This window comes from Lates calcarifer, linkage group LG11 (assembly GCF_001640805.2).
Source record: "Lates calcarifer isolate ASB-BC8 linkage group LG11, TLL_Latcal_v3, whole genome shotgun sequence".
Classification (NCBI taxonomy): Eukaryota; Metazoa; Chordata; class Actinopteri; family Centropomidae; genus Lates; species Lates calcarifer.
The window spans coordinates 15740163-15756778 of NC_066843.1; the positions used below are offsets into that span (position 1 = coordinate 15740163).

A 16616-nucleotide genomic window follows, 5' to 3' on the forward strand; every position below is an offset into this window, starting at 1 on the left:
CTGAGCTGAAAGTGAAGTAATTAAAAGTAACAAGTGATGTAACACATTACTTTTTCTGCTGAGTAGCAGTTAGTTTTAAAGTAACTTGCTATCTGAATAGTTCTCAACTAGCCAGAGTGCAGTGACTGCAGTTTGGTTTTTACCTCTGTTTTCTCATTCTTGACAATTTTACATATGGCTAAAAATTTCTGTGGTGTAATATTCTTATGGTATGGTATGATGTCAAAAAGTCTATTTTTAGATTTAAATTTTAGCTTCTGTCAGAATCTGTTTTCTAATACTTACAGAGATTATTGTACTCATACTCAAAATGGTAAATATGACTCCTGCTCCCACTCATGAAGGCTCCCATCTCAATACTATTATCTCCCCACAGGTAAGCACTGAATCACAGAAACCACTGAAACTATAAACAAAACATTTCCCTGTGAGGTTTAATGGGACAAATCTGATCGGACGTAGGAGCTACGTCTGCTCACAGGTTAGTGATATGGAAATGAACCGTACAATTAGTCACTTGGTCTGCCTCGCAGTCTCATCTGTTTGGCTTCCTTCCTGTCTGTCCGCATGTCCGCCTCTCCTCTTGTCCTGCTCAGGTCTTTGACGTGTGTGTGTGTGTGTGGTGGGTGTATATTAAAAGCAGACTGCTGGTCGGTGCTCTCTAAACCCCATGGCCGTCACACAGCACATCGGCTGTCATAACAGACCTGACTCCCCCTCTGAGGCTCACGCATGGTTGAGTGTGATTAGGTTAAACACGCTCCCTAGAATGACGTGATGTGATGTGGCACTGTGTGTGTGTGTGTGTGTGTGTGTGTGTGTGTCTGTGTCTGTGTGGGTGTGTTGGACAGAGAGGGGAAGAGAGAGTGTGTGTCATTTACGTGTCATTTTTATGTGCCGTGCTCACGTGTGCAGGCAAGAGTTTGTGTGTTTGTGACTCTTAAGGTGTATGCAGCTCATTGTGGTTCCTTGTTCTACTGTGTGTGTGTGTGTGTGTGTATGCCTGTGTGTGCTGTGTGTGCCAAGGACTCCCATGCTGCTTTCCAAGAGCTCTGGCTTTCCATTGTGAGGCTGATTTCAATCAGATATGTTACACTATCGTTTGGCTTAGCTTAGACAGACAGACAGACAGACACACACACACACACACACACACACACACACACACAGCTGCCATGCACCACCCAGCTCAGCCACTGTTTCTTTAGTGATAACTACCATCAATTTAAGCTCACAGTAGGAGCAACCTTCGCAAACTGAAGGAGATGTTGTTATCAAAGACACATCCTCCTCTGTTACTTCCTGTTGGTTTCACTTGTGAAGTTGTGCTCATGAATCAGTCATGTCCTGTGAAAATCTGGCACCTCTAATCTTCCTATTACTGTTTATTTTCCAATCATCTATGAAACACTTCACGGCTGCAGGGACTAAGCCTAATGATGTATGATGTAGTTTATTTTCCCAAACTGAAAAAAACAGAAATGAAAACAATCAGTGTAGTTCCCTCATGGAGATACAAGGTTTTTCTTTCATCTGATATCATCTTTATGCCTGTAATTGTGAGACTGAGCTTGTACAAGATTGCTGGTTTGATTATGGAAAATTACTCTAGTTGACAGAGAACATGACAGGACACATGTACAGATTCTCAGGGTACAGTGAAGCAAAGGAAATGAAGCGGCTGGGTGGCATGTGGGTAGATCAGCCTGTGTCAGACTGATAAATACCACAAGGCACTGCTGTCATACTGAGCTGCAGCCCCATCCTATCATAATCACAATAAAGTATGCTTTTGTGTTTGACAGTCTGTACAATGTACTTTATATCATTTACTGTATCTTACCCACTGAAATCACTGGTGACTCAACCAACACCAACACAAAAATGAGCTAACTTCACTCCAGTACCCGTGGGCAGAAAACCACCCAAAACACTGAGATATTTTGACCCAGCATTAGTGTTATTTTTATTTTACTGTTGAGATATTTACCCAAACTAAAATATGGAATGAACTATGGCTCTCTTCAAACTTACATGTCTATGTGTTGTTGACTATTATATACATATCCTTTGCAGTTCTGATCATCATTTACACATTGCTTTATACAACTAATAATGCTGTGATGCTGCCATGCCCTGCGCTTTTTTTTTTAATTTTGCTAGCGTCATGGCGCCATTTTCATAAGAGTGGAGTCCCTGTTTTCTACATCGCGTACACGGTGAGTCCTTGTGCATGCACCCTGCCAATGGTTTTTCACTATTCCTCTCACCCACAGGTGGTGGTAATGCTCCAAGATGTGTAGCAATCTGCCAACAAAGATTGGCAAGAGGAAGACTGCTGGCAAGTAAACATGTAAATAATACTAGATTAAAAATACAAACATTTTATGAGGAAGGAAATATCTGTACATTCAACACTTGCAGTTTGTCAGACCACAATGCAGTGCGTTTTGGTGACTTACAATCAATGTAAACATAACTTTTATTTGTTTCCAAGAAACTACAGGGGGCACGTTTAAGGTAAAACTTTCTAACTCTGGGTCAAAATAATCATATTTCAAAAATTTAAATAAATAAATAATACTAACACTAAGTGAAAACAATCCCTTGTCTTGGATGGTTTTCTACCCACAGGTACAGGGTAAAGTTAACCCATTACTGCATTCCAGTTATATTGACTGTAACCTGTTAAAACATCCTGTATTTTAATTATTTTATTTTAACATTATATCAACTTAACTTAGCAGACAGGCCAACTTTGAAATCATAGAATGATTTGATGAGAATGATATTACTGTAAATGTGCTTTTTCCCCCCGAGTACCACCCCCCCCCCAGTTCGTCATCTCCCTCCCTGGTAGTCAGTAGTAAGTGCTACCCTTTGCCTCATATGTTAACCGGGAAACCATCAAGTCCTCTACGAGAGGGGTTATGCCTCATTATGACAGAATGACAGAGCCAAAATGGAGCGAGATCCCTCCCAGACGCTCCATAACAGTAATACTATTGGTGAGCCTGCAGCAATCGGGGCTAATCCTGGCCATTTAATGTATAGCCATGCACTGCACCTCACTCAGGGGCTCAGCGGCAGCTCATATCAGTATCCAACAGACACGCACACAAATACCCACATACACACACATTGACACGCTCCTCACATCCATGGAAATCCACATTCTCCCTTTGAACTGCCTCGCCACTCATTGCTCCTTACACATAAAAATGCCACCATCTGCTTGCTCATAAAGTAGCACTAAGTGCCTTTGCATGCATGCACACTGAAAGGCGTCACAATTCTCGCCATCTCTTTAACCTCGAGGTTTAAAAATTCTCTCATCTGACATCTAATACCCTGACAAGAATAATAAAAGCTTGAGGATCTTATATCTTTTGGATACACTGTCGGACACAACCAGATGCAACCACATGCAGCACACATTTCCACTCACTCACACAAACAACTATATTTCTAAGACCGAATGTGTAAAAACGTGTCTATCCATAATGGCTGACCCTCGGAATGGCTGCAGGCAGAGGAGGTGACAGACAAAATAAAGCCTCCCGCAGTCTCTCTTGACATCTCCAATACACACATATCAACACACACACACACACACACACACAAACTTGTATGTAATACACTATCCCCATGCACTAAGACAGTACACAATGCCAATGTCTTCCCAATGTGCACCATCATTTGTCTCTATTGAGCTGCAATTTAAAAAATCGTCTGTCAACACTATCCACGATGACTGTCATTGAATGTGTGTGTGTGTGTGTGTGTGTGTGTGTGTGTGTGTGGGGTTGCGCGTAGGGGGGCTGTCATGACTGCTTGATGCGTGGGGCTGCAGAGCGGGGTCTGGTGTCCTTCAAATGACTGAGAGAAAATATCCCCCGCACTACACTGGATCAATGTACCCACACACATAAGCATGCAAACACACTCAAACGCATCACGCATACGCCTGAAGATACTCTGCTCTCCCTTATGCATGCTAGTATACATTTGTCAACACACACGTCCTCTGTGGCACCTGCAGCGGTCTGCTGTAAGTGTATTAACTTCACCCTAACAAGAGCACAGAGATTCACAAGAGATGATCTTGGACATCCTTTACATTCATTAGAGGAAATTAGATCAACCAGCAGAAACAAGTCAGTCTACCTGACCTTGTTCATCAGGACTTTTGTATCCTTGTCTATCTCACTGGGTTGAGTGCTTTGCATAAAGACAGAAGATGGTCCAGTGATTACAGTTTTTCATATTCTATCTTTTCATTTGACGGTTAAGCTTTTTCCTTAAATTTTCATTTAGGACATGTCAGACTAAATGCTCGCAGCCCTCTCCACAATGGAATATAAACCTATATACAGAATCCTTTCTTCAGTCCAGACTGAAATGGATTGCCATTAAATTTGGCATGAACATTCATGGTGGAGGATGAATCCCACTGACTTTGGTGATCCCCTGACTTTTCCGTTAGTGGCATTATGAGGTGGAGATTTGTGCCTCTGACTGTCTCAACGGCTATTTGATGGAATTTCATAAAATTTGCTTCGTGTCAGGATTTATCCCCTCAGGATAAATTGTATTAACTTTGGTGATTTCTTAGTTCCATATAGCATTATCATCATATAATAATTTTAACCTGTACAATAATTCTGTTAATGGCATGCAAAACTAACCCTAACCCTAATTTGCAAATGTTAGCATGCTAACAGCCTTATGTAAGATGGTCAATGCAGTAAACACTATCGGTTTAAGTCGTGACACCATGACAGACGAAAATTACTGCCTGAACTTTGCAGAGGCTCCCCTGTTTTCAAGATGCAGCTGTGCTGTGTCTCTTGTTTAAATAGATCTCAGTCCAAAAAAAACTGTTGTCATTCTACCATTTTTCTTGTGATGAGAAAGAGAAGGAGGAAATGTGTCTCTGCTGTCAGCTCCACAAAAATAGGTAAAATAGCTAGCTAGCTAGATACCTGCTAAAGTTCAAAATGTTAGCATTGTCAATATGAGCATGTTAGCTGAAATGCTCACATTAACATTTAGCTCAAAGCAACACTGAGCCTTAGTTCTGGCTCTTGTTGTCTTGTTGATGGCAGAGTGAATTCCTCCTTAGTTCATAAAACCTCACAAATTACCAGAGAAAAATATGGACATGACTTCAGAGTCTTCAGTGATTTAAAGATACAGTAATCGACTGGTAAAAACAGGAATGGGCAGAAAAAACTAAAATAAATGAATCTGCAAAATAATCGAATGGATAAAAACGCAAACATAAGAGAAAATGTAAGTGGGTGCTATCAAAAAAATCTGTTTCTGTATTTCAATTTCTTAGACAACCGCTCACCTGACTGACTTCAGACCTCACAGGTGTATTGCTCAGGACCCCAGAAAGTGCAGTTTTTTCTGAGTTTTTGTATAAGGATCTCAAAAAAGCTTCAAACATCACTTTTCTACATTACTTGATGCAGAACTACACAACAAGGACAGTGCAGCAACCAGACAATTTAAGTCGAGTCCAGCAGTAACAAACGAGCCTGACTGCACTGAGCTGGGAGTCTGCAATTAGAATTTATGACCATCCAATATTTCCAGTGGAGTCACTGACCCTCTGCCTTTTGTGTCTGTCTGTCTGACTGTGCCTGCCTGTTTGTTAGACTCAGACATTGTTTTGGCGGCTCGCTAAAGCTGTAATCTGCTGCTGCCCTGGCTTATTAATAAGCCTATTCTGGATATTTCCCCTCTGTGAGTTGGTTGACTTTCAACAGTGGTGACAAATCTTCACAGAGCTAGGATGAATAGAGCAGGACAATGTTCATGCAGTTGATTGTAAGGTGATTTAATGTCATGCTTTTGTGTTTTAAAATCTGTATAAATACATTCATATTTTTTCTTACAGTGTGGTGTTCTGTTTTCATTTTAATTATATCTATGAATAGTTAATTTTCTTCATATTTAAATGAAATGAGGTAAAATATGAGGTCACGTCTTCTACTAATTTGTAACATTTTCTTTTTTGTGGTTTCTGCTTTGTCTCACTGTGCTTCCATGATGCTGCCTCCAGGTCTTATCCCTGTAACCCCAAAGGTTTGCTTTCAACTGAGTGCAACTCAACTCAACTCCCTGAAAACACCAAGAGGAACATCAGGTCTATTTATTGTAGCTCTGTGATCATTTCTCTGTGACTTTAGAGTTCAGTCGGAAAATGAGGGATCAGACAGCTCCGTCTGCAGACATTAAGGCTATGATTTAGGGGGTGAAAGAAAGAAGAGGGGAGAGAGGGGAGACAGAAGGGGAGGGGACACAGAGATGACAAAAAAGTGAAGCGAGAGATAGAGAGAGACCTCAAGGGAAGCAAGGCTGTGAGCAGAAAGACAGCAGAGGATGAGGGAAGATTGGCGGCTAATGAGAGAGAACTGGAAAGGGAAAGACTGAGCTGGGAAAAGAGACAGTAGGAAAGTAAATCCTGCAATGCACTGTAGGATTATCTGCCAGATTTACACCTGATTTACCCATCCTAACAATCAGTGGGGATATCTCAATCCCACAATATATCTGGTAAAGCGAGAGCCTCATAAATTCAATCGTTATCAGAGTCGGAGACAGAGACAAATATCACTTGTCTCTGAAACTTAACATTCAAGATGAGTATCACAAACAGGAGAGATAAAGAGAGGCTTTTCAATGACGTGAAAATCATCAAAAGAAATTCATGAAAATATCTGCAACTCAGACAAATCTGCAACTGAGAAATGCAAAAACGTACTTTATTATGGAAGTGTTGGATGTTCAGTGGTTTTGGCTGTGTCAGTATAGTTTGGGCGGAGGGGGAGATAGAGATATTTTAGCCCGAGGGAGAGAAAAAAAGAGAGAGGGAGAGAAGTTTGTAGTTGATGTAGAGAAGAGAAATGCAGACTCACATTTCTCCTCTGCAAGTCAGACAATAATAGATTATTTCAAGGCTCATATGAAGGTCGAGGGAAAGAAACAAAGACCCAGAGGAGGAAACTCAAGTCAAACTGAAAAAAGCAGGAAAGAATACATCAAGGTCTACAACCTTCAGAATTACATATAATGGGGCAAGATGGAGAGAGCAGGAAAACGGAGAATGGGCGAAAAAGATTGAGAAAATCGGAGACAAGAGAAGAAATCGTCTTGGGTTGAATGAAAGGGGTTAACATGCAGGAGTCTGCCCTAAAGACTAATATAGCAAAACAGAAATGCAGTGTACTTTTGCTGCAATCCATATATTTTTCTCATAAGAGTAATAGTAAACATATTTTCTTGTTTACAACTCAGAAAAATGAAATTAAAGCCATATTTTTGTATGAAAATATGCACTAAAAAGGATTTGGCTGTGAACAGAAAATGAGCCAGTGTTGAGGGGATTAGCCAAAAAAAAAAAAAAAAAAAAAAAAAAAAAAAAAAAAAACATGTACATCATCAATTCCAAGATTTCTGTTGGTGATAACCTGCACAAACACATGGATGAAAAAGATGTCACCTACATGTTGCTGACCGTGTATTTAACAACTACAGTATTTGCTCCACTGCAATGGCTTCAACATTTATTCTGTGTGGTTGCTTCTTGCTTACAGTTCCCATTAATGCATACACGCACTGGCATTGTATCACACACTGGCATCTGCGTTGATGTATTACAGCTGCCAAGTCTGGTTCAACACATCTCCTGTGATCCCATGGAACGTGTTACTCTGCAAGATTAAATCTGGTTGGACGAGGCCAGCAGTTGAGGGCCAGTCAAAGGCCACAGAATCGGTCAGAGGGCCAGGGAGGTCAGGATCAGTCATTTCTGGTTGTCATACACATCCTGTCAGATGCTAAGTGGAATAAAAACTCCAATAAAACAGCAAACAGATTGGTAGGGAGGGGCACCTGGGATCCTGTCAGTCACTCACAGATAAGACTAAAAATGCAGCTGGATAATAAGACAAGTTGGCCACCTGATGTACGAACTGTACAGTATGTTCATGGTCGAGTGCACATTTTCATGCTTGCATGAACATACACTCATTCACACACATATATACTAACATATTCCCAATACACGTTTGCTCTGTTTCACTCTCTTCTCTCCCTCTCTCTCTCTCTCTCTCTCTCTTTCTCTGTCTCTGGTGGTGTGTCGTTGACGAGCTCAATGCGGAAATAATTGGCACTGGCCCCATGTGGCACTGTAGTGACGATCCACAGAAATCAAGGGCGCACAGATGTAAACAAACACACTCACACTCCTGCACACACACACATACACCCCAACCCCCTGCCTATAGAACGTCTTTTTCACTTAACACCCGTCCTGCAGGCTCCCATGATACTCATTTCCTTGTTTTGATTTCAATGTCACACTGATCCTATCTCCCTCCTCCACACTCACTCTCTGCCCCCCTTCCTCACAATCTTGCATCAAACACACATTCCTCCTCTCTCTCTCCTTTTCCTCTTGCTCTACCTCTTCCATTTTCCTCCATCTCAGCTTCCCTTCCTACCCCTCTCATGTTTTTATTTCTCTCTGGCTCTTTTTCCTTCTCTCACAGGCCAGCAACATGCAAATTATGCCCCACAAATGCAAATCCATTCCTATACCAGAAGAGACCTCCAGTGGAGTCTCCCCAGCTCAAATACTCAATCCTCATTCTTCCATAACTGAGGGGCAGCGCTTGTTTGAAGGTTACCTGTGAGAACTGCTGAATAAAGTAGTACATGTGTGCATATGCTTTAATGAGACAGTGCAAGGCATCATTATCTGATGTGTGGATAATGGAGGTTGTGATAATAAATAGGACATGGCTTCCATTGGTTTTTACCTGCATTGTTAAATATACATAGTTAAATCAATCAAAGCAATAACTGTTACCAGTGTAGAGTTTGTTTGTGTACACATATGAAGCCATCAAATAAGTCAGCCAATGGTTACATTACAACAGCTCACTGACTTTCTTCATGGTCAGGCTTAAAGTCAAACTGAACTTTGAAATCTCCTGACTTTTAGTGCAAGGAAATATAAACTTTTAGCAGGTAGCCTCAAAAAAATGATATAAGGTGGGTTTTTTTTCCCCCATTTTTAGCAAGCACACAAAGCCTTGACTATGTCCTGTTAGTGTTTAAGACATTAAAAGGTTCTATATGTGAGTTGTCACTATCACTACACACTCAATGCTTACTAGCCTAGAGGAAACATTGCAAGTTCAACATCAAACTTCACTCATTTACTCGTCAAGAGCTGTATCCAGTGATGGAAAGCTATGATAATGTTAACTCTCTACTTCTGTTTCTATCACTTCTACTGCAGTTAGCATGCTAAACAGCTCACCTGTCCCCATCACATAATACCACTTTGCAATAGTGAGTTTTCTTACTGTGATACATAAAAATGTCTTGTGAAAAAGGGGTATTGTGGCAAATGACCAGGCTTGCAAAATGCACAGCTAGAAGTAGTATTGTAACCTCAGCACTCTGTATGTGACATATAATATATGGAGTCTGAGTTACCATGGGAGTGCTTCAGTCACAGATGGTACAAAGCCGCTACTAAAGTGCTAGTAAAAAAAAACTGTGCTATATTTTTAATGCCCACTCTCACCAAAAATTCACCCCCTTTAAAAAACAGTAATGTAGGGGGTGCTATTATTTAAATAAAATTTCTTACTTAGAGTTTTGATGAAACTAACACTGATCATACTATTTTTTCCCCATATAAATTCTGTTTTTGTTTCATTTTGAATGGGACTCAGTTGCATGAAAAAAGACATTTCTGCTCCTTTAACATCATGATTTCAATTTTAATGATCACATTTGATAATTCAAGTTTTCTCAAAACATTTATGAATCTTGAAGTTAACTTGGTTTGAGGTTTTTCAGACTACTGTAATACAGGGAAATCCTTCCAAAGCCTGTTGAGGTAAAACTTCTCCAGCAGAGTTCCTGATGTTTTCAGTAGCATTGAAATCATCAGACTATAATTTGACAAAACAAAGAAAGCACAATTTCTGTGCTGCAGTCAGTGCTACAGTAGGACGTAATGTTCACATGGCTGACATCAGCGATAAGTGATCTGGGAGCGCATTCCCAGCTCTCCATCTTCCTTCCCACTCTTCTTCCCCACCATCTGTTCTTCTCTCAGTCCTCCTCCCCTGCCACATTTTATTTACATCCCATCGCCTGATACCCTCTCCATCTCCTCATTTTCACTTATAATCGCTCATTGTCTCACTTACATGCACCTTATGTTTTAATTTACATATCTGTGGAGCTTTCCCTCCCTCCTTTCCTTTATTCCTTTTTCTTCTTCTACTGTTTTCTTTCATTGTTTTTTCGAATCTTTGCTTTTTATCTCACCTATCATTTCTTCACTTTCTTCTACACTTCCTTTACCACTTAAGGAAACTCTCCCAATCTCTCTATCGGTGTATCGCAGTCCGTGTTGTACTCAGGTCACACAGGACAATTTCTAGGTACACACCATCTGCATACAGTACATGTGTGTGTGGAGGTGTGTGTACACATGTATGAGCGCGTGTGTGTGTGTGTGTGCGTGCAGAGCAGGGTGACTGTCCCGAGGGCAGCTCTCCACACCAGAACAGAGCACAGCAGCATCTGACCAGCTGTCCCCCTCGCAGCTAGCAGCATGTTGTCTCTTCCATCTATTCTCTCTATTCCTGTCTTTTTTTTCTCCAGCTTTCTCTCACTCTTTTATTATTCTTTCGTTCCCTCACTTGCGCTCCAGTTCTCTCACACATTGTTCTCTCTCTTTTTTCCCCCCTCATTGTTCAGCCGACTCCTCCCTTGTCTCCCTCAATCTCCTCAGTCTCTCCTCTCTCAGGCTTCGTTTGGCATGGACACACCCACCGCTCATCGTCGTCATCACCTCCTTTTTATCTCTCGTCTCTTCTCTACCTTTACCATCTCCCCCCTTCTCTACCCCTCAATCACTCGCTGTCCCTCCCATTCCTCATCTCGGTAATGTCACCGTTAATGTATGTCTCTTTTAACCTCATCTCATAATCATCTCCTCCCCCCTGTTTCCCTCTACTCCCCATCACCTTGTTCTTTGACTTTGTTCAGTAACTTCTCTATGTCACCTCTCTTCCTTTTCATTCTCACCACAATATCAGCTGTCTTTTGTAACCACACAAAAACTCTTGTCTTCCTGTTTCACTGGCTCAGTCATTGTAACCGTCGCATGACCTCAATACTTTTCCTCCCCATGTTTTTCTCCTTCCCTCTCTCTGTCTTTCCTGTCTTTCTGTCAAATATGCCAGACTTAGACTTTACATCTTGCCACTTTTATCTCTTAGTTCATCTCTTACATGGTATTAAAAATATATCTGCCTTGAAAATGAGTGCAGGAGAGCAGGCGAGGAGAGGAAGGCTGATCATTCTTTTCTCAGAGAGGAAACATGAGGATTTGGCTGCTGTCTTCATTAGGGAAAGGGCTCAGAACTTGTTCAGTGTATTTTCATTCTAATCAGCTGCACTCATGCCTCTCACTGCTCTCTAACTTGTGCAGCTACAGCCTATTGAAAGTCAGTGTTTTGATACACAGCACATACAGAGCAAATTGTCTCTTATGCTTTGCATTGTCACATGGCACTGAATGGGAAATGTATTGGCACTTTTCAAATCTTAATGAAAATGTCATTGTTTTTCAAATAATGGATATTTTCAGCCTGTAAACCTCTTCTAGAAATTGCTTTGGAGAAATTGCTTTCAAAGGCAATAATGCAATCATAATTTGGTGTCAAAATTTTGCATTCTGTGCATTTATGTCTGCACTTACGGCAAGTCAGCATGTTTATTTGTCCAGCATGTGTGCAAACAAATAAAAGTTGAGGACCACTGTTATATAAATCTACAACTTCAGAATATATTTTTTTAATCTTATACTGTGCTACAGATTTACCTTCAGTCTCAAAATCACAACACATGCAGTGAAGGTCACAGGCTGCTTTCAAGACGTTTAAATGTGAATGACTGAGCCTCGGTGGTATGATGTTTACCACAATCATCATCTGATTTGACCATGTTAGCATGCTAACATTTACCAATTAGCACTAATATAAAATACAGCTGAGAGTGATGGGAATGTCATCAATCTAAAGTATAGTTATAAATCAAGGGATAAACTGAAATGTTGACCCAATGATTACCAAAGTTACTACTGTTCATCCTGAGGGGACGTTCAGCGTTCAAGGTGATCCAATACTTTTTGAGATATTTCATTACTGTAGGATACATTCTCTAGGAACCACAAACATCTTCACTAAATTTTTTATGAATCCATGAAGAAGATGATAGATATGAAGATATTTTACAGGAAGTAGGTATAGGGAAGATTAGGGAATCACCAAAGTCATTAGTATTCACCTTCTGGGTACCATGAATATCATAAAATTTTGTGGCCATCCATCCCATCACATTAGTGTTTTAAGGTATTTCATATAAAAAATTGCACTAAAGTAAAATATCCAAAACATGATTATCTGTACAATTGTATTTCACATATGATCCTATTTTATTCTGGACAAAAGCAATGGACCCACCAACCAAAAAGACACTGACTTCTGACATTCAATTTAAATGCTTTTTCAATTAAAAGGCAACAATATTGTCATTACTGTCATTGCAAGTGTACAATTTAACTGTTGGTCTTGGCTGTGAGTTTGAATCTCGACATGATAATAATGGACAAAGTGCTGAAAAATAATTTTTCCTACTGCCTGGAAGTCTTTTGGATGAGCCCCAAAAATTCAAATCATGCAGAGGGAGAACAGTTTTGGCAACCACCAATCTCTGAAAAGTTTTCTACTCTAACCTGTGAAGTGATAAACATTTCATCTACATTTATATCCATCTGTCTACCATCCTGTCTCCATTCTGTCTGTCTCTTTCACTCCCCCTCATCTCTGTTTCTCCTCTCTCACTGTCTCTCTCTCTCAGTCTCAGTCTAAGTGGCCTGGAGGATTAAATGTGTTTAATTAAGAGGTGATTATGTGTAGATGGCTGACACAGCAGGATCAGGATGGCTTCATCCCATCGCCCCAACTGTCATCACCCTGTGCCCCCCATTCGTTCCCCAACACACACACACAGTCACTCTCTCCTCCATATGTCCGCCTTGTTTATCCCTTATTTAACACCTCTCCCACTCTTCCTGTTATTTCCTAGGCTGTTTTATTTATTTATTTTTTTACCTATCTGGCTTATCCTTTGTGGTTATGTACTTGTTTCTCACTGACTTAAAGGTCAAGCTTGATTTTATTTATCCAAGGGTACTTATCTTACATGTAATAAATATTAAAAACCTAGCATATTATCTACCGCATGCACTGAAATGCATGTGCACGGAGCAGAAAGGCTGAGTGGATAATGATGTTGAAGACTCCAAAAAAATAGCAATGTGAGATAGCAGAGAACGTAAAACGGGGGATTTAATAGCAGGGGAGGAAATCGAGAGAGTAAGGGAAAGCAAGACAGAGAACGACAGAGTGCTAATAAGCGCAATGCGGGGTGAAAAAGAGGCCAAAAACTTGTTTATTGTAATGGTTGGAAGATGAAAGTAAAAGGAAAAGCCTCAGAAATTTCCTTTTGTCGAGAAATGAAAAAACTCACTACACTACACTAGAATAATTTATTTATGAACCAGAGCATATGGAACGTTTCTTCAGTACATGTGCTTTTGAGTCATGTTAATTGATATCACATGGCTTTACATACCTCATACCTCTGGTGAGTAAACTGATCTTAACTGGTATACAATAACGACATTTATCTACCACATTAGTATCACAAGTCTACCTGGTTATAGACACAACTGGACTAAAGGACGGCTCACATTTTTTTCTGCTGTGCCTAATGACGAGGACGAACCTATGAGGCAACAGGGACCTTTGTCCTTTAAAGCACGCCATCACTCTTGTCACAAATAAGCCCTCCGGAGATATGTCCACTAATTTGAGTCTCAATCCACTGAAGAAGCACAGGGTTATATTGAGCATGTATATGTGTGTGTATGTGTGTACTGCCTGTGTGTGTGGTCAGAACATCCAGAGAAAGAGGGAGACAGATGGGTCACACAGCGCTCCCTCTGTGGTTTTGGAGCTAGACCGCGGCTAATTACATCTTAATTAAACATGACCTGTCTGTCCCTGCGTATCCTCGCCCATGGATGACACATGTGAGCGTGTGTGTTCATGTGTGCGATAGAGACACAGCAACACAGAGTGGGTGTGAGAGGAAGAGAAATTTAAAAAATTTAGGTCTATTTGCATTTTTGGGGTCTGTGATGTTTGTGTGTGTGCAAATGACAAATGTTCTTAGATAGATATAAGCCTTCACTCTTCCTTGAGCTCAGTATTTGTGTTGTGTATGTGTTTGTGAGATTATTTGAGGGATGAAAGTGTCTCACGGTGGGTATTAAGGCTTTGTTCCACTTCTCTCAATTTAACCACCTCCCTGTTTTTGAATCGCTCTCGATTTGGAGGGTCGCTCTAAGACAGTGAATCCTAACTAGGGCGTACTTGTACTTAAAAAGTTTTCCTGCAGGTAGCAGGCACTTTATGGAAAGGTTGTGGAGAAAAATGTGCAAAACTCCAATGAAAATTTTAAAAAATATGTGGATTCAGTTGACACCTGAAGAACATACATTGAGAGTGTGTGAAAACTAGTTAGCAAGTATGGCTATAATTAATGGATAAACATTTGAAATATAGTTAGCTAAAGTTAATGGATAAATTGTTATCTTAAAGTAATGGGTAAACAGTTGAAATAGTAAGATAGAAGTAACAGATTAACAGTTTTTTAATTGAGTGGTGGTGTCGTCTGAAAAAATGGTTGGGATGCCACTGCTCTAAAGCACGCATGCTAATTTACCGGCTCTGAACTACACAAGTATAAAACTATAGAGTATATAAGGTATATGAATAGAAAATGTCATTTTTTTCAATTGGACCGCAATAATTGCTCAATCTGTGGCTGATCAGCTGATTGGTGATGCAACTGCAGAATCTCTGTCATCTTACATCAGTTCAGTTTGCTCGCATGCAAACTTGTGTGTACAGGCACACAGACACACATACTGAGGACTGACCGTTGTTGGAGCGTAGCGCCCTGGCAGAGATGCCGTTGGTCCCTATAGGATGATGAACCCCAGTTCCGTCCACTGCTCCTGCTTCCCCTGGCTGCTTCAAAAGCTCTGTCAAAGTCCTGGAGGGTGGAAGAAAAACACATATTTATAGCATTTACTGCATACGAACTGAAACGCAGACAGAACCTTGCGAGCTCTCACAAGTGTACTAATGCAAATCTCCACATAGGAAAAAGAGATACAGTAGGGTGTCAAGCAAATGAGAGAAAGTAACTGCCGAAACAAAGTGGACTGGAGGGAGAGTTTTAGATAGACGTGATGAGAAAGATGATAAAAGACGAACATGTTTATGTGGATATAATATGAAACACTATTAATAAAAATATCCAATCAGCCAATAGCTCTCCCTGAAGATAAGGACAAGTTTGAAACAAGACTGTTCATGTGTATAAAAACAAACCCAAACAGAAAACACTCAGAATTATATTCAAGGCAGAGGAATCGAGGATGAAAAGGATGAGTCTTTGGATGTTTGCCAACTGGGCGCGTCAATCATTTATAAAAAAATAAAACAACTTCCCCTCTTGCCATCTTTTATTGTTTGATGCCTTTGAACAAGTTCTGATGCCGCTTCAAAACTGGAACACAGGCAGGAAACAGCCTTCCAGCATGTAGACTTAACTCTTTAGGAGCAAACAGAACCTGCAGCTGTAAACAACGACTTGGACTGTGTTTTGTATCAGATAGAAAGTAGTTGGTTGATGTCATTCTGCTTGAATGTTTTAAAACGTTTAGCTCAGTTACTGCCAACCCTTATAGCTGTGTAGTTGACAGGGGATACATGGAAAGACAGTGGAGTTGCCCAACTACAGCTGACTTCAACGTCAGCTGTAACACCTGAGCAATGTGTTCAGAGTGCATGAAAACTAGCAAGCAAGCAGAGAACTCTAAAATACCAGTTAACTGAAAGTAATGCATAAATTGTTAACATTGATACTTAAAGCTAATGGTTAAATCATAGATAAAGGCACTTGGTAAACAGCTTAAAGTGATGAATAAACAGTTTGAATAGTTAACTAATGTTAATGGATAAACGGTGAAATAGCTTAAAAGTAATGCATAAATGGTTAATAGATAGTTACAATTAGTGAATGAACCACTGAACTGGTTGGAATACATTGCAGTGTTGATGATGGGATTCCTGGGTTCTTCTAACAAGGCTATAAAAATGCTATACACTCAAACCTTTAGGCACGTTAGACTGCACAAGATAAACAGACAGCATAACAAGTAAAGAAACTTAAAAATAAAGCAGGGACACTTTCACCTGGGGGCTTCTTTTTCAAGTTACTGTAATGTACTTCCTATGCCATCAAATGTTTTTGTGGATCCGTTCTCTTGTATAAGCTGTGCAGGACGATAGAGGACAAAGATAGTTTTTATAAACTTGGCACTTCCAGCCATGGCAATCTGATTTGTCTCACACAAAACTGCCATATGTGTG

General features: G+C 40.3%; 1 protein-coding gene across 2 annotated transcripts in view; it reads right to left on the reverse strand.

Moving 5' to 3' along the window:
• The window catches only part of LOC108881106 (protein shisa-8), a 75213-nt gene that overhangs the window by 40946 nt on the left and 17651 nt on the right, over positions 1–16616 (reverse strand). For both annotated transcript variants that reach the window (XM_051074031.1, XM_051074030.1), the window contains one exon: positions 15116–15231. Coding sequence is in view for 1 of the 2 variants with exons in the window: in XM_051074030.1 (XP_050929987.1) it covers positions 15116–15231 (116 nt within the window). In the remaining variant the exon portion in view is untranslated. The remainder of the gene's footprint in view (positions 1–15115; positions 15232–16616) is intronic.